Consider the following 22,805-nt stretch of genomic DNA (forward strand, 5'->3'; position numbering starts at 1 on the left):
TATCGTAACGATAGAGCGCAAGTTGAACGTTCTGAACGTCAACAACTGCAGAGACAAAACAAAACGTTAGTTCAACTTTGAAAACAGTACAAGACTAGCAAAGAAATTCTTTCAAAAACATTAAAATGGCATAATATGTTAACAGGTAAAAACGAAATGACGGGCTCAAAGTTAATTAACTTCGGTTCCAAGAAAAGACCGCCTACTATTAGGAAAGGTCGAATATAAACAAATATAAAAATTAATTTTAATAAGTTTATAATAAAAGGAAGTTAATCAAAGAGGCCTATAAAAGGCGGAGAGATATAAAATAAATCTATAACTTTGTTAAGCAAAATTAAAAGAGTCTATACTCTCTTCGACACCAACACTTCCGTCTAAGGGAAGGGTCGGCCATTTAAAAGTGAAAGAGAGTTCATACTCTCTTCGTACCAAAATTAAATAAAAAATTAAATCAAATTAATTCCAAAAAACTTGCTAAGCTAATGATATAGCTTCCTGAATAGCGAAGGCTAAACTCTAGAGCAAATACATCACCAAATCGTGAGCAATAACTCCAGAATCAACAGCGTATCCATGTAGGTCTAGCCGGAGGCACGACAGAGGAAAAATTGAGGTGGTGTTGACAAGAAGTACTAGAGTACCTGACCACAGATGGCGCTGTGGTGTTCACCCCCACCTGTATAGCGATCGCTGGCGTATCCCTACCGTAGATTTCTGTCGGCAACAGAGTTGACAGCTACATGATTATCGGGTAAGATTAATATTGAAAAAATAAGTATTCCATGAAAAAAAAGGTGGGAATACAATATTGATAAAAAATTCATCTCAATTAAAATGGATTTTTATAATGCAATATTTAAATTTTCAATATTTAACTTAGCCGGTGATTATAATAGCTGCAACTCTGTTGCTCGACAGAAAAACTCTACGTAAAAATTCGCCAGCGATCGCTACACAGGTAGGGGGTGTACTCAACAGCGCCATCTGTCGTTCAGATACCCATTACTCATTGTAAACAAAGAACTCAATTTTCTCTCTGTCGGGCTACCGGCAAGACCTACTAATTCGTCTAGTTTTGAGCTTTCGCTATGCAGGTGTTTTATCTTCATCTTAAAACTTGAACTCGTTTTGGATAGATTTAATTATGGTGACAAAGAGAGTATGGACTTTCTTTCACTTTTAAATGGCCGACCCTTCCCTTAGATGGAAGTGTGTTTAGGCTTTTAGTAATTATCTTATCACGTTATAGATTTTCCTATATATATTTTATATCTCTCCGCCTTTATTAGGCCTCTTCGATTAACTTTCCATTTTTTATAAACATATAAAAATAAATTTTAATGCTTTGTTTATATAGAACTTTCCTGAGAGTAGGCGGTCCTAACTTGGAAACCGAAGTTAATCAACGTTGAGCCCTTTATATCGTCTTTAGCTTTTAAAGAGCTAAGGATTTAAAACTTTTTAAATGTAATTTTTTATGAAAGAATTTCTTTGATAGTCTTCGTACTGTTTTCAAAGATGAACTAACGTTTAGTTTTTTATGCTACGCAGTTGTTGACGTTCAGGACGTTCAACATGCGCTCTATCATTACGATAGAGAGAGAGTGTATCACGGTTTCACTTTGCAGTAAGAGTAAATCGATTCTGACGTTTTGTTCATTCTTTCTTAGCTTAAATGTTTTAAATTCTAATTTAAAGGAACTTTTTATTTGAAAAACCTTTCAGTTTTTTCCTTTAGTCAAATAACATGTTTTTTTGACGATATATAATTGGGCTCTTCTCTTAGGTGCGAAATCAAGAGAGAAAGAGAGAGAGAGAGAGATAGAGACGGAGGGTGAGAGAGGAGAGAAAACGTTCCGTTCAAGCGGGTAACGTTGTTCTCGTGTTACTCACGTCCCTAGTCGCTGTACGGGGAGGAAGGATAAAACGTTTTTAGGTTTTTATTCTCGTCCCCAGGCTATGTGCGGTGAGAGATTGAAAACGTAGTTATATGAACTAGTGTTTAGTCTCTTTCCCAGCCACTGATTTTTCTTTTTATCTTAAAATATGTTTTCTGTTTTTTGCTGGTATTATGAGCTTGCATTATACGACTAATTTCGCAATTACTACCTTTTAATGAAGGGTAGAATTGTGTGTTTCAGGTAGAAATAAGTGCAAAACAGAAAATCGAAGTGATAAAGTGATATGCGCAAAGTGTTACAGTGTTGCGTCCGAGGCGCAAAGTGTTACAGTGTTGCGTCCGAGGGTTCGTCTGTTCGTGCCTGTCGTTCACCTAGTCCGGGACCTCTTACAAGCTCCAAGCCCAGGGGAGAAGTAATGTCAAACGACTTATGGGTTCGAGAGGCCTTGACCAACGAACAGACGTTTTCCCTCTATGGTATCGGGTGTATCTTACCAAGATCTCCCCTACCATAAGACGAGAGAGACGTTGTTTCTCCTCGCCATCCGTAGGCTTTTCGCATAAGAAACCTGTCACAAGGTTTCGGAGCCCTTAAGCGAAAGTCAGTCCTTTCAGGACAGGTCCAGCGTCCTGGTTACAACCATTAGGACAGCTCTGACCCTATGCAGTCATCGGATAACTGCTCGCCGCCTAACAATAGCGTAACAGACTCCGAGAGTCTTTTTTTGTAGGCAAAGTGTTGCGGTCACAGACGTTACCCTCGTCTATTACCACAACCATTTCCGTTGATCCTTAAGGGGTTGTATGGCAAAACATGCAGTATATGTTTGCCTCCCTTATGGAAGACTATTCTGCCGATTAGTCTGTTGAGTCTAGCCGTTTATCTCATCGATATCCTGGCTTTCAGCCAACCTAACGTTCCTTTGTGCTTACTGTTGACGTTGGCGTAGCTTAGTCACGTCAGTCAGGTTGTTTAGAACCACACTCGATGCGGTCTCGTGTGGTTTTTCAGCCACATTTGGACGTTAGGCCACTTGCTGATGCTCCTGTTGACGTTCAAGACGTTCACTAACAATCGGAGTTGACTTGTTTTGACGCTGTGCGTCAACCTCCGCATTCTAGAGTTGTTTTGACTGCTCAGTCTAGGCAGTCAAAGCAGTCTCGAGTGGACGCTGTGCGTCCTCACGCACCTGTTGTGGTTGACAGTTCAGTTGTTGACAGTTCACAGACTGTCAAGCAGTTACATGACGTTGCGTTCTGATCCGCTACTAATGCACCAGTAAGAGACTCAGCTTTTATCGGACAAGGTTCCTGTAGATGAGGAAGTTGCTGTTCTCCCTCCTACTGATATTCCCTTGAGGACTCTGTCAGATGTAGAGGAGCCTAAAGCTGCTTAGCCTCCTATGGACTTTAATTAAATCATAATGATTTTTTTAAGGATCTTCGTCCGGATCTTTTTGTAACTGCTGCTCCTCGTTCGCCTAAACGTCAGAGCTTACACTAGGCCTAGCTACTTCGAATCCGTTGTTTTTAAGCTAGTGCTCTCTCGCTCTCCTAGAGAGAGTTACGTTGGCTAGGCGACTGGTTTTTCACCAAGAGGAGTTTGGGGGATACAGCCTTTGCTTTCCCTTCTTTTAAACTGGTTTATAGAGCGAGAGTCTGATATGACACGAGAGAAGTTCTCGGCTTGGGAGTTCATGACTCTGCCCAGATAGACTTCTCAATTCTGGTAGACTCTCCCTGGCGCCTAGCCAGGAGACGCTCCAAATTGTTTACAGGTCAACTTCACAGCTGTTGTCGAGCCTTTGAAGTTTTGCTGTACTATTATGTCACGCATAACAAGGCTTTCAGGGATGGTAAACGGTTCCGCCTCAGTCGCTAACCCCGTCTGTTGCCACACCTGCTCCCGTAGACCCTAAATGGGCTTTGCTGCAAGACATGCAGTCCAAGCTTGCGTCCTTGATAGAGGACTTAAATGCGGAGAAGAACCTTCTGGCCAACAACCTTCCAACCGGTCGGTTGTGCGCCCTGTTGACGCTGAGGTAACCTACTCGCGTCTGCCAGTTGAGGTGGTTACTCCACCGATGCGACCCAGTGTGGGTTGCCAGCCGCACGTTGACATTAAGCGACGCTCGGAGGTGGTTTTTGACGTTCAGGACGTTCAACAACCAGCAGAGGTGACTTGTTTTGACGCAGTGCGTCAACCTCAGCAACCCGGTAGGGTGTTGACTGCACAACCCAGACGGTCTAGACAGTCTCGGGTTGACGCTGTGCTTCCTCGCGCACGCATGGTTGTTGACAGTTCACAGACTGTGCAGCAGTTCCATGATATTGCGTCCGGCTCCGTCACGCATCCACCAGTGCGACCGGATTCAGCGAGCCAGACGTTGCCCACTCCGTTGCCGTTTCCTCATCAGTTTCAGATGAGGAACCCTCTGATGAGGACGTTGCTGAACAACAAGACGATCAGCCCCCAGCCCTGCTATCCATCCAGAAGATGCTGAAGAAGGAACGCTGCTCAGTCAGGCTGTGGATGAGTCTGGTAGGGACACTGTCATCCTGGATCAATTTGTGTCACTAGGAAGACTACACCTCCGTCCTCTTCAATACCATCTAGCTTTTCACTGGAAAAAGGACAAGACGCTAGAAGCGGTCTCGATCCCGGTTTCCGAAAAGATAAGTCTTGTCTGACTTGGTGAAAGGACAATATCAACCTAAGAGAGGGTCTTCCCCTGGCTGTTCAGACTCCCAACCACGTTCTCTTCTCGGACGCATCGGACGTAGGCTGGGGTGCGACATTGGACGGTCGGGAATGCTCGGGGATATGGAACTCGAGTCAAAGGACAATGCATTTCAACTGCAAGGAGCTACTGGCAGTACGTCTGGCCTGGAAAAGCTTCAGGTCTCTCCTTCAAGGCAAAGTGGTGGAGGTGAACTCGGACAACACCACGGCTTTGGCGTACATCTCCAAGCAAGGAGGGACCTACTCTCTGACGTTGTACGAGATCGCAAGGGACCTCCTCACCTGGTCAAAAGGTCTAAACATATCACTAGTAACGAGGTTCATCCAAGGCAACTTGAATGTCATGGCAGATTGTCTCAGTCGGAAGGGACAAATAATTCCAACAGAATGGACCCTCCACAAGGATGTATGCAAGAGACTTTGGGCCACTTGGGGCCAGCCAACCATAGATCTCTTCGCAACCTCGATGACCAAGAGGCTCCCAATATTTTGCTCTCCAATCCCGGACCCAGCAGCAGTTCATATAGATGCCTTTCTCCTAGATTGGTCACATCTAGATCTATATGCATTCCCTCCGTTCAAGATTGTCAACAAGGTACTGCAGAAGTTCGCCTCTCACAAAGGGACAAGGTTGACGCTAGTTGCTCCCCTCTGGCCCACGAGAGAATGGTTCACCGAGGTACTTCGATGGCTAGTAGACGTTCCCAGAACACTTCCCCTAAGGGTGGACCTTCTACATCAGCCACACGTAAAGAAGGTACACCAAGGCCTCCACGCTCTTCGTCTGACTGCCTTTAGACTATCGAAAGACTCTCGAGAGCTAGAGGCTTTTCGAAGGAGGCAGCCAGAGCGATTGCTAGAGCAAGGAGAACATCCACCCTTAGAGTCTACCAATCGAAGTGGGAAATCTTCCGAAACTGGTGCAAGTCAGTATCCGTATCCTCGACCAGTACCTCTGTAACTCAAATAGCTGACTTCCTCTTATATCTGAGGAAAGAACGATCTCTTTCAGCTCCCACTATCAAGGGTTACAGAAGCATGTTGGCATCAGTCTTCCGTCACAGAGGCTTAGATCTTTCCAACAATAAAGATCTACAGGACCTCCTTAAGTCTTTTGAGACCACGAAGGAGCGTCGTTTGGTTACACCTGGTTGGAATTTAGACGTGGTACTAAGATTCCTTATGTCAGACAGGTTCGAGCCGCTACGATCAGCCTCCCTGAAAGATCTCACCTTAAAGACTCTTTTCCTGGTATGCTTAGCCACAGCTAAAAGAGTCAGTGAGATTCATGCCTTCAGCAAGAACATCGGATTCTCATCTGAAACGGCTACATGTTCTCTACAACTTGGTTTTCTAGCCAAAAACGAGCTGCCTTCTCGACCTTGGCCAAAATCGTTCGATATTCCAAGCTTATCGTATGGTTGGAAATGAACTAGAAAGAGTCTTATGCCCTGTAAGAGCTCTTAAGTTCTATTTAAAACGAACTAAACCTTTACGAGGCCCGTCTGAAGCTTTATGGTGTTCAGTTAAGAAACCATCTTTGCCTATGTCAAAGAATGCTTTATCCTAGTTTATCAGACTGTTAATACGAGAAGCTCATTCCCATCTGAATGAGGAAGACCAAGCTTTGCTGAAGGTAAGGACACACGAAGTTAGAGCTGTCGCAACTTCCGTGGCCTTTAAACAAAATAGATCTCTGCAAAGTATAATCGACGCAACCTATTGGAAAAGCAAGTCAGTGTTCGCGTCTTTTTATCTTAAGGATGTCCAGTCTCTTTACGAGAACTGCTACACTCTGGGACCATTCGTAGCAACGAGTGCAGTAGTGGGTGAGGGCTCAACCACTACAATTCCCTAATTCCATAACCTTTTTAATCTTTCTCTTGAAATGTTTTTATTGATGTTTTTGGGTTGTCCGGAAGGCTAAGAAGCCTTTCGCATCCTAGTTGATTTGGCGGGTGGTCAAAGTCATTTCTTGAGAAGCGCCTAGATTAGAGGTTTTGATGAGGTCCTGTTGTATGGGTTGCAACCCTTGATACTTCAGCTCCTAGGGGTCGCTCAGCATCCTAAGAGGATCGCGAGGCTCTGTAAGGAAGACGTACTTAAAAAGGCAGAGTAATTGTTCAAGTCGACTTCCTTACCAGGTACCTATTTATTTTGTTTAGTTATTTTGATAACTTCTAAAATGAAATAAAAATTCTTAGCTCATATGATGTAAACATATTTTGCTGGTCTCTACCCACCCCCCTGGGTGTGAATCAGCTATTATAATCACCGGCTAAGTTAAATATTGAAAAATGTTATTTTGATAATAAAATAAATTTTTGAATATACTTACCCGGTGATTATAAATTAAAGGACCCTCCCTTCCTCCCCAATAGAGACACAGTGGACCGAGGAGAAAATTGAGTTCTTTGTTTACAATGAGTAATGGGTATCTGAACGACAGATGGCGCTGTTGAGTACACCCCCTACCTGTGTAGCGATCGCTGGCGAATTTTTACGTAGAGTTTTTCTGTCGAGCAACAGAGTTGCAGCTATTATAATCACCGGGTAAGTATATTCAAAAATTTATTTTATTATCAAAATAACATTTTTGTGTTAGTCACTAGAAGATATCAACTTCCTGTACGTTCTAATTTGCAAATAGTTACCATGACAAATGGGATGAGTCATGACATCAACTTATCCAAACCACCCTTTCACCAAACAAAAGATAATTTTAATTAAAGGTAGGGTGTACTGTATTGGAATTGAAAACAATGGATGCCAAGTCTTGACAAAAATAAAAATAAAAAATTTTAAGTAATTTTTATTTTTCCTAACATACTTACTGAGAACTACTTTCTTAGGAGTTACCTGTAATCTCCTCTCTACCGACCAGAGTTTTGTGTAGTATACCCTACACCCGTTTTCTATGGAGGGCTAACCCGGGAGTGAGAGAACGTGCCCCGAGGGTATCCTTGAGCTAGGTCGAAGTCCGCTTGGGTCCCGTTAGTAAGTTCCTCGGATGTTGCAAAAAGTCCCTGCAAGGGCAGAAAGGCACTCGGGGAAGGTAGGGAGGGCCATTACCCGAAAGTAGTTCTCGCTAAGTATGTTAGGAAAAATAAAAATTACTTAAAATTTTTGATTTGTTCCAACACAAATACTTACCTCGAACTACTTTCTTGGGAGACTTACACTTTAGGAGGTGGGAGTGGCTTCCTGACCTTCAGACCCAGCAAAGCGGACGCCAAGAAGCCTAGATATGAACTAGGATCTAAAAAAAAGAAAAAAACTGGGAAACAGACGGTAGGGTAAACTACACAAAGAGCTCACGTTAGTGTCTAAGTATTCACCCTTTGAAAAATCTTCTGATGTTGAGTCCAGTAACAAAGTTGCAGAGACGTGTTCTTCATTGGTTACATAAGTGTGGTTATCTCTGATAGGGATAGGAAACGGGGATTAGGGTTAAAAGGAACGAACCTGTGTCTCCTGGTTTTGCTATCCACGATTGTGCCTGGGGCTTCACCGTTAAATCACTTGGAGCGCGGAGATGACTGTCCCAATGGAGAACCCATCTAAGGACCTTCATGAGTAATCCTTGAGGTAATGGGCAATAAAGGTCGACTGGTTCTACCAGGTGCCCGCCCGAAGGATCTGGCCCACTGCCATGTTCTTCTCAAAGGCTAAGGAAGTGCTCAGACCTCTGATGTCATGGGGCTTGGGAGTACCTGGCAAGGCTAGTCCCTCCTCCTTGTAGGCCCTGGCAATAACTTGTCTCAACCAAAAGAATATGGTATTCTTCGATACCTGCTTCTTTGTAACACCTGTGGAGACGAAAAGGCTCTTGGTGCCTGGCCGGAGATGTGCAGTCCTCTCAAGGTATTTTCTAATGGCACGGACAAGGCATAACCTCAAATCCTCAGGATTCCCAGTCCTAGGCATAGCTGGCAGAGAGAACCCCTCAAATTTAGGATCCCAGACTGCTGGGTTCTGGGTTTTCGCCACGAACGAAAGGACGAACTTGAAAGAGATCTCTTTCCACCTCTTCGAATGAGAGACGTCATAAGACAGCCCATGGATCTCACCTACCGTTTTCGCAGAGGCCAAGGCCAACAAAAAGACTGTCTTGAGAGTGAGATCCCTGTCTACTATATCCTTCATTGGTTCGAACGGGGGGCTACTTAACATCTTCAGGACCCTAGCTAAGTCCCACTGAGGCACCCTAACAGTTTGAGGGGGGCAGGACTGTTCAAAACTCCTGACAAGCATAGAGATGTGTCTAGAGGAGCCCAGGTCGATGCCCTTCAGAAGGAAGACTTGACCCAAGGCTGCTCGTACTCCTTTTATAGCTGGGATTGACATCCCTATCTCGTCTCTGAGATATACTAGAAAGTCTGCGATATCTGGGACTGAGGCTTTGAGGGGTTTTATGCGGTTCGAAGCGCACCACTTCGTGAAAGAGGCCCACTTCGCTTGATAGACCGCTGCCGACGACCTTCTCAGGTATCACGTCATCCTCTTAGTCGTTCCTGACGAATATCCTTCCTTCCTCAGGAGGCGCTCGATAGTCTCCAGGCGTGAAGGCGTAGAGACTGTGGGTTGTCGTGGAACCTGAGAAAGTATGGCTTTGTAGAAGATCTGGCCTGTCTGGGAGTGGCCACGGAGGATGGTTTGTCAGGTCTTTTAGGTCTGCGAACCACTCTCTCTCCGCCCACCAGGGCGCTACCAAAGTCATCCTTAAGTTCCGGGCAGCCCTTACTCTGTTGAGCACTTGCCTGATCAACGTGAAGGGGGGAAAAGCGTACACGTCTATGTTGTCCCACTTGTGCTGAAAGGCATCCTCCAAGGCTGCCTTTGGGTCTGGAACAGGAGAACAATACACGGGGAGTTGTGCGTTCAGCTTGGTTGCAAAGAGGTCCATCACCGGGGAACCCCACCGTTGAATGATGAGCCTGGCTATTTCCGGGAGGAGGGACCATTCTGTTCCTACTATCTGACCCATCCTGCTGAGACCGTCGGCTAGGACGTTCTTTTTCCCGGGGATGAACCTTGCCAATAAGACTATCTGGTTCGCTTCCGCCCAATCTAGGATCTCTAGGGCGAGATCGCACAACTCCCTTAATTTTAGGCCTCCTTGCTTCTTTATGTACGCTACCACTGTGGCGTTGTCGCACATCAACGCCACAGTGTTTCCCCTTAGTAGATCGATGAAGTGCAGGCAAGCTTTTTGGACTGCCTTCAACTCTAGGACATTGATGTGTAGGCCTTTCTCCCCGTCCATCCAGGTTCCTCTCGCCGTCCCGTTGAGGAGATGGGCTCCCCATCCCTGGTTGGAGGCGTCTATGAATAGGAGCAACTCGGGAGGTTCGGTCGCGAAGGGCATCCCCTTGAGCGAGTTCGACCGGCAATGCCACCATTCCAGGGAGGGTATTGTGTTTGGCAGGACTGGAATTAATTTCTGGGGCGAGTCCAGTTGGTTCCAGAAGTTCTTCAGGTTCCATTGGACGGCCCTGAGTCTGAGTCTCCCCTGGGGAACCAGTTTCTCCAACGACACCAGATGACCTATTAGCCTTTGCCAGTCCTTCGCCCTCCTGGGTTGCCCCAACAGAAAAGGGAGAAGGATCTTCATAAGATTGCTTACCCGCTCCTCTGACGGAAAAGCTTTCACTAGTAGGGAATCCAGTGTCATCCCCAAATAGGTCATTCTGGTGGAGGGAGATAGGCTCGATTTTTCTGGGTTGATCATGATACCCAGACCCTTGCAAAACTGGAGAAGTTTTATACCCTGCTCCTTCAAAACGTCCTCTGAGGAGGAAAGAAGCAACCAGTCGTAGGTACCGGATGAGGCGAATGCCCCGCTCGTGAGCCCACACCGAGACTGTCGTGAAGACTCTCGTGAATACCTGGGGAGCTGTCGACAACCCAAAGCAGAGGGTCTTGAATTGCAGGATCTGGGTACCCCATTTCACCCGGAGAAACTTCCGACTTGAAGGATGGACCGGGATTTGGAAGTATGCGTCCTTGAGATCTATGGTCATCATGTAGTCTTTCTCCCTCAAGGACAGCAAGACCGACTTCGGAGTGTCCATTTTGAAATCTGTCTTTCGCACAAACTTGTTGAGAGCTGACAGGTCTATCACCGGTCTCCACCCCCCCGTCGCCTTTTCTACCAGGAACAGGCGGCTGTAGAAACCTGGCCCTGGGTGCAGGACCTCCTCCATGGCGCCCTTCTCCAACATCGTGGACACCTCTTCTTGAATGACCGCCCTCTTCAATGGGTCCTTGGGTGCCAGCCACTCCGACAGGGTGGCCGGAATTAAAGGCGGGGGTTCCATTAAGAACAGTAGCCTGTACCCCTCCTTCAGTACGGATACTGTCCAGGGCTCTGCTCCGTGAGCCTTCCATGCTTACCAATGTAGTCTGAGGCATCCCCCAACCTGAGGCTTGGGCCGGAGTAGGGGGCCTCCCACTCTATCTCCTCCTGGAAGAGCGGCCTGAACGGCCTCTCCTGGAGGCAGAATATCCTGTTCTAAACGAGGCAGACGCTGCTGGAGCTCCTCTACGGGGGGGCTGTGGCGCTGAAGCCCATGAGGAAGAAGGGGCTTCTCTCCTCGTCAGGTTAGGCGGGGCCTGAGAAGTAGAGGGGCCGTCTGATGCTGATCTCTTGTAGGGGGGCCTCCTTACCGGATGAGGCCTGGGAGCGTTCACTTCTTTTCGTTTAGCCACCTTTTCCATAATCTCTTCTAGCTCTTTCAAGGGGAACAAGGAGTCACCCCACACAGGAAGACTCCTCATGGCCCTCACCTCCCTGTCTGGGACCTTTCGGGAAAGCTTCGCCAGAATAGTGTCCCTTTTGCGAAGAACCCAATTCGCTGACAGGGCAAGGGACTGATACGTGAGGAACTTCAGGGTCTTGCCCCCGGAGATGATAAGTTCCCTCAGGAGGTTTTGCTGCTCCGGATCCGTCAAGTCATATGTGGCTTGAACGCCTACCAGTGTGGAAGCCCACCAGTCCAACCAAGAGGAGACGTACACCAGGTCTTTCGACATCTCCTCCATCATAGTAGCCTCCGACTGCGAAAAGCAAATCGGGGCTGAAGAGGCTCTGTACTCCGGGGCACCCTGTCCCAGAACGTCGAGGGCAGGCTCCACCTTGCAGGCTCCCGGTCGTTGTCCCTCTGGCACATAAAACCTACTCTGTGTCTTGAGCCCTTGGAGCAACTTCGAGGAGCTCTGCGTTTTGGGAGCTTCGGCATTGCCTGCCACAACTCTTATCGACATGAGCCCGTCCCAGGACGAGATCTCAGGCCACAGGCAGGGCCAGGGAGGTTTTCTGTTGGACGGGTGCCTGCATCAAGCGGGTCAGGCTGGACCTCCAGTAGTGCTCATCGGTTGGGACCGGTTCCTCAATCCTATGATGCCTTCGAATCAGGCCTATAACCTTCCAATAGGCCGAGTCCTCGGTCGGGGAACCTTCTCTACCGTCAGCAGTACCTTCCGCCTGATCCCGAGGAGCCGGGTCACCGGGCACTCCCACTGGGCGCTTGGGTTCTGGAACAACAGGCACTCCTCTGCGGTGGTACCGGTCTTCCCCGGCGGGAACCTCCACGCCAGGCTCGGGGTCAGAACTGGCATCGCCGTGCCGGCGAGGCCTACCGTTCGTGTATTCTCTCTGGGGGACGAGGACGCGGATCCCGTGGGGTGACCCGACGGAGGGAACCGTTCCTTTAAGTCCGAGGGCCGAACCAGCTGTGCTGATTCGGCCAGGCTGCCCGTAAGGAAGCACGGTTCCCCCCGCTGGGCGGGGTGAACCGGAAGCTTCGCGGCCTTACGCCTTCCTGAAGCGGCCTTCTCGCATTTCTCCCTGCGAGGGTCATATCTGCGTCTGGAGGATGGCCTTCGTGGCGAGAAATCCCTGAACTGCCAGTCCGGGGAACGCTGCAATTCAGACTTACGGGGAACAAAGACCCAATCACCATCGGGGGACCGACTCCTCCTGTACTTCCTCCGTGGAGAGCGTGACCGTCTCCTACTGAACCTCGAACGGGATCTTGAGCGGGAACGCCTGCACCTGGACCGCTTCCTCCGTCGCTGATGTCTCCTCCTCGTTTCCTCTTCTGAAGAGAACGAAGCCCCACCATCCGAAGAGCCCGACGAAACTGTACCACCCGAACGACGGGCAGAAGCGGGGGCTACGGAGGGCTTCGCGACCTGCTGCGTACCAGAGGTCGAGGGTTGTAGGAAGGACTCTGGAACCGCTGTCAGAGGAGCTGGAAAAGAGGTTTGGCGCCCTACACTAGGGAACCAGGTATCCAGCCCCTCTTCCATCCGCATTGGGGACCTACCTGGCGTTTTAGGGAGCCTCCACCCGAAGGGCTCACTTACCGTGGAGTCCAACTTACCCTGGGCGTCACCAACCGCTGAAGAACCTGAAACACAGGCCCACGAAGCGGGCGAAGAAACACGCACAACATTACTACACCACAAGGGGTCGTCGGAGGAAACGTGCCCCCCAAGCACAAGGGCAGAGTCTCCAGAACCCCCAGACACAGCACTACCAGGCCCCCCACTAGCCTGAGAAGGCCCAGCAACCCCCACTTCACACACATTAGACTCCTGGGGAAGAACCCTCTGCTCTTTCCCCGCAACGGACTTACCTCGTCCCCTACTCTGGGTAGGGGAAGTCGAGACAGAAGCCCCGTCGGACCGTCCACTGGGTGATGGTAACGGCGAAGAGATGCAAGATTTCCTGGGCGAACGTTACGACGACTTCTTCTTAGTGCCGTAACGCACCCACTGTATCTCACTCCAACTAACACACTCAATGCACATATCCGATGGCGAGCACATCCTGCCCCTACAGGAAGAGCAAAGGGAGTGAGGGTCTACTTCGGGCTTGGAAAGGAACGCTCCACACGACTTTCCGGCTCTAGGCCCAGGACAACGGCGGATCTGCTCCATAGCACACAACCACAAGGCACAGGAACGAAGGGAATCAACAAGGAATACACTTGGGAAGCACAAGGAAGGGTAGTGAACACGCAAGAACACAAGGGATAAGCACAAAGATACCACGTGGTAACCACGCAGTAACCACGCCGGACACACGAGTTGGACACAAAGGGTCGAGAAAGACGAGAGCGGCGTGAGAGTATGGTATCACGTCGCGACCAGAGAACTTACTGACTAACGGGACCCAAGCGGCCCTCGACCTAGCTCAAGGCTACCCTCGGGGCACGTTCTCTCACTCCCGGGTTAGCCCTCCATAGAAAACGGGTGTAGGGTATACTACACAAAACTCTGGTCGGTAGAGAGAAGATTACAGGTAACTCCTAAGAAAGTAGTTCGAGGTAAGTATTTGTGTTGGAACAAATCATGTATAAGTTTTTAATTGTCAAACTTATTCAAAATGAATGTAATCCCTTACACATTATAAATGAGGTACATACATATACCAAAGGCACTTGCCCCAATTTTGGGGGGTAGCCGACATCAACAATGAAACAAAACAAAAAGGGGACCTCTACTCTCTACGATCCTTCAGCCTAACCAGGGACTCAACCGAGTTCAGCTGGTACTGCTAGGGTGCCACAGCCCAACCTCCCACATTATCCACCACAGATGAAGCTTCATAATGCTGAATCCCCTACTGCTGCTACCTCCTCGGTCATCTAAGGCACCGGAGGAAGCAGCAGGGCCTACCGGAACTGCGTCACAATCGCTCGCCATTCATTCCTATTTCTAGCACGCTCTCTTGCCTCTCTCACATCTATCCTCCTATCACCCAGAGCTTTCTTCACACCATCCATCCACCCAAACCTTGGCCTTCCTCTTGTACTTCTCCCATCAACTCTTGCATTCATCACCTTCTTTAGCAGACAACCATTTTCCATTCTCTCAACATGGCCAAACCACCTCAACACATTCATATCCACTCTAGCCGCTAACTCATTTCTTACACCCGTTCTCTCCCTCACTACTTCGTTCCTAACCCTATCTATTCGAGATACACCAGCCATACTCCTTAAACACTTCATCTCAAACACATTCAATTTCTGTCTCTCCATCACTTTCATTCCCCACAACTCCGATCCATACATCACAGTTGGTACAATCACTTTCTCATATAGAACTCTCCTTACATTCATGCCCAACCCTCTATTTTTTACTACTCCCTTAAGTGCCCCCAACACTTCGCAACCTTCATTCACTCTCTGACGTACATCTGCTTCCACTCCACCATTTGCTGCAACAACAGACCCTAAGTACTTAAACTGATCCACCTCCTCAAGTAACTCTCCATTCAACATGACATTCAACCTTGCACCACCTTCCCTTCTTACTCTAAATGACGTCAAAGTCATCTCTTGAAATACATGTTCTTTACTTGATTGGATTTACACTGCATTAATAAAAACTTTCAAAACTTATAAAACAGTTATGAACACAATTAGATTAAACTAAATATCTTGGTATCAAAAAATATATGGGTAGTCTAGAAGAAATTCAAATTAAGTTGACATCTAAAATAAAGTGATAAGAATTACCACACAACATTAAAAACCCTAAAGAATTTCTCGCATGATTTTGGATATGTGGGTCCTTTGACAGGCCAGACAGTACTAATGTACATTGAATCCCTCTTCCTGGTTACAGGTCATTTTCCCATTTCCTACACATATATCAAATAGTCTGGCCTTTTCTTTACACATTCTCTTCTTCCCTCATACACCTGACAGCACTAAGATGACTGAAATATTTTTCTTCACTCAAGGGGTCAACTACTTCACTAAAATTGTTCAGTGGCTACTTTCTTCTTGTTAAGGGTAGAAGAGACTCTTTACCTATGGTAAGCAGCTCTTTTAGGAGGACACTCCAAAATCAAACCATTATTCTCTAGTCTTGGAAAGTGATATAGCCTCTGTACCATGGTCTTCCACTGCCTTGGGTTAGAGTTCCTCTTGCTTGAAGGTACACGCAGGTGCACTGCCTATCCGTTAACGTATTTCTCTTCATCATTGAGCTATTTTCCCTTTTGGAGCCCTTATAGGGCTTATAGCATCCTGCTTTTCCAACTAGGGTTGTAGCTTGGCTATTGATAATAATAATAATACAGTACAACATACAAACAAGTAACAATATGATGTACACTGTGAACTCACCTGAGCAGCCCCAGACGAAGCAAGCTGAGCACTGTCATATTGAGGTGAAACATGAGAAGGAGCATTCTGTGCTATTCTTATGGCTGCCTTTCCTGAAACTCCTGAAAAAAATATACAATTTTACTTAATTTTAATACTAGTAATATTTTTTTTTTAGTTGGAGTTACATACCTGAATACTTAGAATTATGCAAGTGCTATAAAATCTGCAAGACTAAAAATAATGAGGGTAAATAATTTTCACGTTTCCCCATAAATGGCGGAGAGGTCATCCATACATCTAAGCACTTCATAAATCGAACCTTGACAATTCAAAGAAGAATCAAAACACTGAAATGTAAAGTGAAACTTTTTTTTTAACAAGTTCTTCATTACCTAGAATTAACCAACCTATGCATTTAGTACCAGTACAGAAAGTACTTCTTAAACTACTGTACGTTAATTCAGTACCTCAATGATTCTTCATGGTAATTTTCAGCTTGCGCTAGAGTATACCCTTTTTAAATGATGGTCTGTTTTGCATTGGAATAACTTACAGTTCCATTAGTAAACAAGTAAAAGTACTGAAAACTATACCATACCTCTATTTCTAAAACAGAGTGTAATGTACACATAATACCATAATTTGATGAAAAATACTACTTTCAAAACAAATTATACGGTACCTGTTGAATTGAGACGCGCAAAGATGTCTTCTCCTTGCCATGACGAAGGTACAGGCTTATCAATGACATCATCATTAAGTAATGTCCAGTAAAATGCTGCAATATCAATGGAGACCTCAGCACTTTCAATAAGGTTTACCCAAGCACTATATATGCTGGGATATAGTACGCTTTCATTTGGGTACGTCAGATTTTCAGGCATGCTCTCCAGTAACTGAAAGCTGTCAAGATGCAAATCATGTGATTATAACATAGTAATAAGTCAGGATCTATCTTAAGATTATCAACTTGTATTTTCAATTAACAATCTTTCAAAGAAGTGTTAACTACTGGCATCATGCAACAACCGTAATATATCACTTTGGGTAAAATAGATAAGCTATTAATACTTATCAGCTGTAGTTGCAGTATTTTTCCCAAAAAAAATATAAAACTAAGAAGATTATTATCAACTGTTACGATCTACAGGTATTAATGTCCCTCTTTATGCCTCAATTTCTTATAGCTTTTGTAAAGGAGAGTAAGCTCGACAGCACTGCCACACATCTAACCTAAGAAGACTGTTATCAACTGCTGCACTGTACAATACAGCTTTTTTAGGTACTGAACATATTATTTCTCCACTCCTAATGAAGAAGTTGGCTCAACGCTTCTTCAATCTCTTCTATTCTAAAACGCATATATCCTGCTAGCCTTTCATTGTTTCATTAATTCTGACTCAACATTTGTCCTATTTTACATTTATTCCCAAATTTCTAGAGAAAAAAATTAATTCTATTATTTCTCTTATCTATGCTAATATTCATTGCTTCATCTTGCTCATTTCATTCACCCTCATAAAGTTATGAGTGACACGTCCCCTTGGGTATTGAGGTACATGAGAAGCTGCTGTGCAGTATTTCTCTCTACTATCCATACCTGTTTCCCCTCTGGAAATAGATATCATGAAGTGATTCCTAAAAAATTCTTGAAGTGGATCATAGTGCCTATGGTAATTTTCTAACTGCAGACTCCAAGATCTCAAAGAGTGTCAAAGATCAAAAGACTGGTCTCTCTTTAATGTGCTTCAGTACTCGTTTTCTGCATAGGTAACATCTTGTTAATTGTCATAAAGAGAAAGAGGGCACTGTCCCAAGAGAATTGCTCTTGGTTTGAAGGTAAAAAAACAAACTGCAGGTAGCCAAGATTGAACTTATGGCACCCTTTGCCGTCCCTTCACTTTCAGACCAAACTTAAAATGTGAGAGCAAGGAACACCCCTGGTATACAATAATTATTATTTTAATAGCCAACAGTTTTAAAAATCCCAAAGAAATTATTCACTGCAGAATTATTACTTTAATGTATTGTACAGTATGTAAGTAGTACCTGGAGTTAAGAATTCCTTTGAATACGAGCATATACGAGATCATGGTATGAGCATACAAATTTGAATTGGGGCATAAATATTGCATCAATCTGTAAGCAAATATTTCATACAGAAAGAGCATTTTTTGTGGACAAGTACTAACGAGACTAGCATGAAATCAGTTGCATAATACCCATACACCACCCGCATAGTGTTCGCAATGTGTTCATGGGATTTGTCTCCATTTACATGCTCTTTTAGAGAAAATGCAAAAGCAGTCATCTCGTCGTAGGTTCCTTGTCAAAATTGAATGTACAGAAGGTCACAACTTAAAAACTTAACTGGTTCCAAGAAGCTGTTTGTAAGTTAGGTTGTTTGTAAGTCAATTTTTTTTTTTAATTTTTAGCCTAGGGTAGGCCTAACATGAATCCCATGCCTATGATATCCAGCTGCAAAATTCAACAAGTAGTTGGGTTTCATATTAAATAGATATCAGGTCATTACAAATTTAATTTTGCTTTGTTCCGTAACCGAAATAGAAACCACGCTATTTACAAAGGGTATTACTTTTAGCGTAGCTGAAATGACGAGCCATTAGAATTTAACGAGGGTGTATTATCCCCGCGCTAGTTAGTGGGGGGGGTAGGGGAGTGGTAGCTAGCTACCCCTCCTCCCCCTCACACACAGGTGAATACTCACTTTAACTTTTGGCTCGGACTGTGACAGACGTCTCTGTCTTGGTCCTCGCTTGGCAGCCATTGTCTGTTTTGTCTTTACTTAATCGCTTACTTTTCATTTACTCAATATATATGTAAACATGTTTTCATGTTTGTATATATATTTGAGTATAGAAATAAGTAAGTTTCCTTTTCAGATGTGTGTGTGTAGTGTACGATATCTACGTGGAGGCCTCGGCAGTTAGGCCACCACGGCGTATTTTATGGGTGGCGATCGAGTTTGACTTATGTCTTTCTCTCTCTCTCTCTTGAGGTCGTTCACCCTTTTACTACGTGTTACTACGCCCTTGTAGCCTAGCTTCCTTTCCGTGTGGGGGGTTGCTACGCCGTACGTTTGTATCAATTAGTTATGAATCTAATTGTAGTTATTTTTTGTTTTTCAGCTTGTAGAACGATTCCTTTCGGGGTTTTCGTTCTTTCTTTAGTGTTCATTCATTTTTAAATTACATAATTACATAGTTACATAATTATAATTGTTATAATTCTGTTTTGGTTACAGCTCTCCTTCCGCGAGTGTAAGTGGTTGTGAGGGCACGTGCCTGTTGTGTAATTCTTGTTCCTTTCCCTCGGGATTCCTCTTCGGAGCCTTCCCGGGGGAATGAATGTGTACTAATATTATTTGTTTTATTTTTTTACAGTTACCGATCTAGTTCGTTTCTGTAATATAGCAACGGTGTGAGCTGTCTGGTTGAGTCCTGGGGGATTCGGCTGTTTGCTGCCTCCCCCCTTGTATTTTCGTCAGGGGCGTGTCTCCTTCTACTGGTAGTACTCCCGTGTCGACGGACAGCTCTCCAGTTCATTTTAGAACAGTCAGGAGGCTTGCCTCCTTGGGCGGATAACTTTCCTTCCGAGGGAAATTTTTCCTGTCCAGGCTTGAGTTTTTCCCCTTTTGGGGGGTTCTTCTCTTGCCTTTTTTTCGTGCGACTATTCTCTTGGTGCTGAGCGGTCGCACCTGCAGTTTCGCTCAAGGGGCTGGGCAACTGCAGGAGCTCCTCTTCGGAGGATTGCTCCTTTTAGGTCACTGGCTGACCAGTCTCTTCCACGAAGTGTTTCTCTTTCGTTCGCGAGAGAGTACACTCATAGAGACTCCTCTTCGGAGGTTTCTTCTGTTGCTGTTGGCCTCCCTCGCCGTAAGGCCCACCGTCCGCCTCGTCGTAAGGGCCTCTCATCTCCCTATAAGGGTGCTTGAGGCGCCTTTTTGGATCTCCGTTTGCAGCCTACAACTCCTTTTTCTCGATCTTCCGCCTTGGTGCAGATGGACAGCAGTCTGATCTCGTCTTCCGACGGGCAACGGTCTTCCCGACGGACAACGGTCTGCCCGACGGACAGCGGTCTTCCGACGGACATCAGTCTCCCGGCGGACAACGATCCCTTCGGGGCAAAAGGTTGCCCGCACGGGGGTTCTTCCCTTGCTTGTCAGGGTTTCCCTGCGCACCCTTCTGCTCATCAGCGCTCTCCTGTTCGTCAGCGCTTTCAAGATGATCTTCCCTGCGGTTCCTGTTGGTTCCTGTTACGCGCCCTGTGCGCCCACATTCGCCCTCGCGATCTAGAACTTCGGTTCAGGTCGGGGTCAAGGACTCTTCTTCTTTGCGCAGGCTTCCACGCGTAGCCTTCTGCTCGTCAGCGATCATCAGCTCGCCAGCGATCATCAGCCCGCCAGCGATCATCAGCTCGCCAGCGATCTCCGGATCGCCCACATGTGTTACAGCCGGCACGCCAACGTTCTCCAACACTTCTGAAGGAACATGGTTCGCCAGCTACTAGCTCACCTGCGCATGCTGATCGCCATCGCGCGACCCTCAACTGCGGATGCTGATCGCCATCGCGCAACCCTCAACTGCGGATGCTGATCGCCATCGCGCGACCCTCAACTGCGGATGCTGATCGCCATCGCGCGACCCTCAACTGCGGATGCTGATCGCCATCGCGCGACCCTCAACTGCGGATGCTGATCGCCATCGCGCGACCCTCAACGGCGGATGCTGATCGCCATCGCGCGACCCTCAACTGCGGATGCTGATCGCCATCGCGCGACCCTCAACTGCGGATGCTGATCGCCATCGCGCGACCGCACACCTGCGGATGCTGATCACCATCGCTCAACCCTGCGCATGCTGATCACCATCGCGCGACCCTCAACTGCGTATGCTGTTCGCCATCACGCGATCGCCCACCTGCAGATGTTGTTCGCCATCACGCTACCGCCAACCTGCGCATGCTGATCGCCATCGCGCGACCCTGCGCATACTGATCACCATCGCGCGACCCTGGCATGCTGATCACCATCACGCGACCCTGCGCATACTGATCACCATCGCGCGACCCTGCGCATGCTGATCACTGCTCGCGATCGCTCACCTTCGCATACTGCTCGCCATCGCACGATCGCTCACCTGCGCATACTGCTTGACCATCGCGTCGGCATATCACAACGCGCCATCGCCAACCTGCGCGTTAGCGCTCACCAGCTCACCACCGATCGCTTGTTGATCCATATCGCCAGCAGTCTTCCTCGCCCACGCGGCAGCGCGTTTCCTCGCCATCGCGCTAACGCTTGCGTTCGCCGCCTCGGACTCGCTCTCATTCACCTGCCCACCCTCAAGACCGCTCGCCTACGCGCCCGTGCGACCGCGAGACCGCTCGCCCGCGCGACCGCTCGCCCGTGCGACAGCGCAACCGCTCGCCCGTGCAACCGCGCGACCGCTCGCCCGTGCAACCGCGCGACCGCTCGCCCGTGCAACCGCGCGACCGCTCGCCCGTGCAACCGCGCGACCGCTCGCCCGTGCAACCGCTCGCCCGTGCAACCGCGCGACCGCTCGCCCGTGCAACCGCGCAACCACTCGCCTGCGCGCCCACACGCCCACGTGCCTGCACGTCTACGCTCATGCTCTCCAATGTTCGCCCACGCGCGAACCAACGGTTTTTTCCGTCGCGCAGACGGATGGTGTTCCGTCGCGCGAACCTACAGTGTTTCTTCGCACAAATGTCGGCTTATTTCTTGCAGTATCCATTGCTCGTCTATGGGTTATCGCCCGCCGACCACCAGGAATTCCCGTTGCGCGAGCTCCAGGGCAATTGCGACCACGATTCCCAATGGGGTTTTCGCAGCATGACCAGCCTGGCGAGTTCTTCTGGAGCGTATTTCCAGAACACGGTCTCACCCCGTAAACACAGAGCATGGCACTTGCAAGAATAGGAGAAACTTAAGGGAGATCTGAGCAACACTCCTCTATTCCTGAACCTGGGTTAGCCCTTCCCCGTCATTCCCTGGAAGGATTTTTGGCGGGGGGGGGGGGGGGGGGGGGGGGGCTTTCCGTTCGAGATTTCTCCATCGGACAAGGGGTGACTGCTTACCTCTTCCTCTGGGAGCTTACCAGGTTCTTTCCCTCCTCGGTTACGGCCCGAGGTTTGGTTCAAGGAAGCTACAGGAAGATCAAGGGTACTTTCCTCCTCTCGAGCTCAGGCACCTTGGCCTTTCGTCGTTAAATATCTAACTTGCGGACAAGCTCGATGTTGTACCATCTGGATGCGCTGACTGAGGGCTTCCTTCGGGTGTCTCATCTGTGGAGGTCGACGACCTCAGACACCCTTCCATCCTTGAGAAGAGTTTGTTTGTGCCCAAGGACAGAGACTTAGACAGCTGCTGTGCGGAGTAAATCGACTTCCGGTTTCACTCCTCCAAGGCACTTTCTTCCAGACTCTGTAGGGCTCCAGCGCCTTTTCTTTCAACCACGTCGGCCTAAGTTATCGGCTACGACAACTGGGACAAGGTGTCCAATTGCAGTTTTCTCCTGTCAGGAACAGATGGCACGGGAGACTCCCCCGGGGGGGCATAGTCCTAAAAGGAGTTCACGAACTCTAGGATTGCAGGTTTTTCGCTGGGAGGATGCTTAAGGTTACTCATACGAATGACAGCTTCCCGATGCCCATTCCCGCATATTCTCTGTGAGTAGCCAAGGATATCGCGCCTGCCGTCTCTGTCAGCGAATTCAGGGTCTCTGAACCTCTATGCCATAGCGTCAGCAGAGTTGCCCGGTTGGGCAGAATGATCCATACCTTAGGCGAAGGTCTTCCTTAGGATCATCGACGGCTTCACCCCCGGCCCCCTCAGTCGATCCTTTCTTGTAAGGAAGGATCTGAGAGGGGACGTCCATAGTCGACCTCTCAGCCCCGATCAAGTTTGTCGAACAAACTTTGGCCAGCAGAATTGATCAGACTGGTAACGAGGCGACAGGACTCCTTAAACCCTGGATCGGAAGGACGG

The 22,805-nt window shown here is 47.6% G+C and overlaps 2 protein-coding genes across 5 annotated transcripts in view; one reads left to right on the top strand and one right to left on the bottom strand.

The window, feature by feature from the left end:
- Positions 1-22,805, top strand: part of Ppat-Dpck (Bifunctional Phosphopantetheine adenylyltransferase - Dephospho-CoA kinase) — a 266,249-nt gene that overhangs the window by 118,905 nt on the left and 124,539 nt on the right. The gene's annotated exons all lie outside the window — the stretch shown is intronic.
- The window catches only part of LOC137656798 (5'-3' exonuclease PLD3-like), an 85,769-nt gene that overhangs the window by 20,552 nt on the left and 42,412 nt on the right, over positions 1-22,805 (bottom strand). For all 4 annotated transcript variants that reach the window (XM_068391098.1, XM_068391099.1, XM_068391096.1 and 1 more), the window contains 2 exons: positions 16,458-16,678; positions 15,794-15,894 (listed from right to left, as the gene is read on the bottom strand). In XM_068391098.1, the coding sequence (XP_068247199.1) occupies positions 15,794-15,894; positions 16,458-16,678 (322 nt within the window). The remainder of the gene's footprint in view (positions 1-15,793; positions 15,895-16,457; positions 16,679-22,805) is intronic.

This window comes from Palaemon carinicauda, chromosome 17, assembly GCF_036898095.1.
Source record: "Palaemon carinicauda isolate YSFRI2023 chromosome 17, ASM3689809v2, whole genome shotgun sequence".
NCBI classification, from domain to species: Eukaryota; Metazoa; Arthropoda; class Malacostraca; order Decapoda; family Palaemonidae; genus Palaemon; species Palaemon carinicauda.